This window comes from Camelina sativa, chromosome 15, assembly GCF_000633955.1.
Source record: "Camelina sativa cultivar DH55 chromosome 15, Cs, whole genome shotgun sequence".
NCBI classification, from domain to species: domain Eukaryota; kingdom Viridiplantae; phylum Streptophyta; class Magnoliopsida; order Brassicales; family Brassicaceae; genus Camelina; species Camelina sativa.
In genome coordinates this window covers 4,241,444-4,242,992 of record NC_025699.1, presented here as the reverse complement: position 1 = coordinate 4,242,992, position 1,549 = coordinate 4,241,444, and the positions used below count along the sequence as shown (strand labels likewise).

The window sequence follows — 1,549 nt, the reverse complement described above, 5'->3', positions numbered from 1 at the left end:
GAAGATATTGGCTTCGGTCGGTAACTTGTAGAATCAAAAAAAAAAATTTATAGAATCAAAAGAAAAAAAAACTTGTAGAATCGTCTAATGACATTTTCTATTGCAATTCTACAACAAATTTCATCAATCATAACTTTTTGTCTAAATATTCCACAAAACGCAAAAATTCAAACTTAGCAGTGTTACGATCTGTCATTAGCAGTGTTACGAATGGGCCATCAAATCCCGTGAAAGGGCCCAACATCACATGTAACGGTCTGCTGAGTTTCAGAAATGTAAACGAGAAATGTAGAATTGCTTTCTGATAGCAATTATTGCTTCATGTTACAGAGGCTGACCACTAATCCACCTTTGGAACATGATAGAAGTCTCTTCTGGTCTATACTCTGGTGTGTGTCCTCCTCCCTATAATCAAAGCCCACAAATCAATTAAAAAACATATATCTGAAAATCACTGTCAAAACATTGAGTGAAACCACTAAAAAAAGAGAGGAAAAGACTTGCTTTGATTGTAGCAAATGTCATTCTATTGGCATAAGTCCTCGTGTATCTGCCATCACAATAATAAAATGAGTTCAGAAGAGATCCCATAAACAAAAGAAAGAGAAATGGTAATACCCTGCGATTTGATCACCTATCATCCAAGGTCTCCAGTCATCAATGAGAGAATAATTAAGAGACCTAATCCAAGCTTGAGTTCCAAGGAACTGCACTACCATGTCGTGGTCACCACTGTTCACCCAAAAATCCTCAAAACGTTTACAAAAATATCTTCAATATCCTGAAGCACTTCTTTAAAAGGTAGAAGTTAAAAAAACTGACCTGAAGATAAGAGAAGGATAGCCATCGATGCTGTTATTCACATGGTACGGTACACTGCTTTTAATGTCACGAGTGTAAGGTATGCGCCAATGACAACGAGCCCATTCCCCTATACTCCCCTGCAAATCAAAGATTATCCTAAAGAGTTTGACACTTTGTGACCAAAAACTCGAAAGTGACCTTTCCACATGTATAATACCTTATTGACATGAAGAGCTCTGTGCACATTCTCATAATTGGCCCAGTAGGTTGTTAACAAATAACGATACACCTGCAAATGCAACCCTCTAAAGTACTTTTCCAAATAACAAAACCCGGTTTCGAGCTCAAAGGGAAGAGGACCATCAAAACCAGGAAGAAACTTGACGATGGAGGCAGAATAAGTACGCTGACTATAGAAGAGAATAAGAAGAAGAATCAGAACAGAGGAGGAAGTCTTTAGCCATTCTTTTTTTTATGATTAAAATAATCAACTAATGCCTTGAAGGACAATTATCAAAACCTAATTTTATACCAGAGAACAACAAAAGAGCAAAAGGCTCCTACACATAGAGAAAAAAAAACAATTGCGTACCGTGATTCACTTTTGTCCCTCTTCTCACTGTCTCTCTTGGTTTCGTGGCCTAAACCTGTCAGGTTTTGGTTTTACCCACCGCTAGAGCTTTTTATTTACATCAAAGAGATTAACTAAAAGAACACCTGGAACTTCTTTTTTTTTTTTTTTGTT

The 1,549-nt window shown here is 36.9% G+C and overlaps 1 protein-coding gene across 2 annotated transcripts in view; it reads right to left on the bottom strand.

Annotated features, from left to right (window-relative positions):
- Window positions 1-1,549, bottom strand: part of LOC104745222 (serine carboxypeptidase-like 7) — an 8,289-nt gene that overhangs the window by 3,019 nt on the left and 3,721 nt on the right. The window contains exons 11-14 of one of the 2 annotated variants that reach the window (XM_019237399.1): window positions 823-941; window positions 635-732; window positions 505-550; window positions 321-405 (exon numbers count right to left, since the gene is read on the bottom strand). In XM_019237399.1, the coding sequence (XP_019092944.1) occupies window positions 522-550; window positions 635-732; window positions 823-941 (246 nt within the window). In that variant the 3' untranslated portion in view covers window positions 321-405; window positions 505-521. Of the gene's footprint in view, window positions 1-320; window positions 406-504; window positions 551-634; window positions 733-822; window positions 942-1,549 lie in introns of those variants that run through there. The other variant, XM_019237398.1, reaches the window with a different exon arrangement.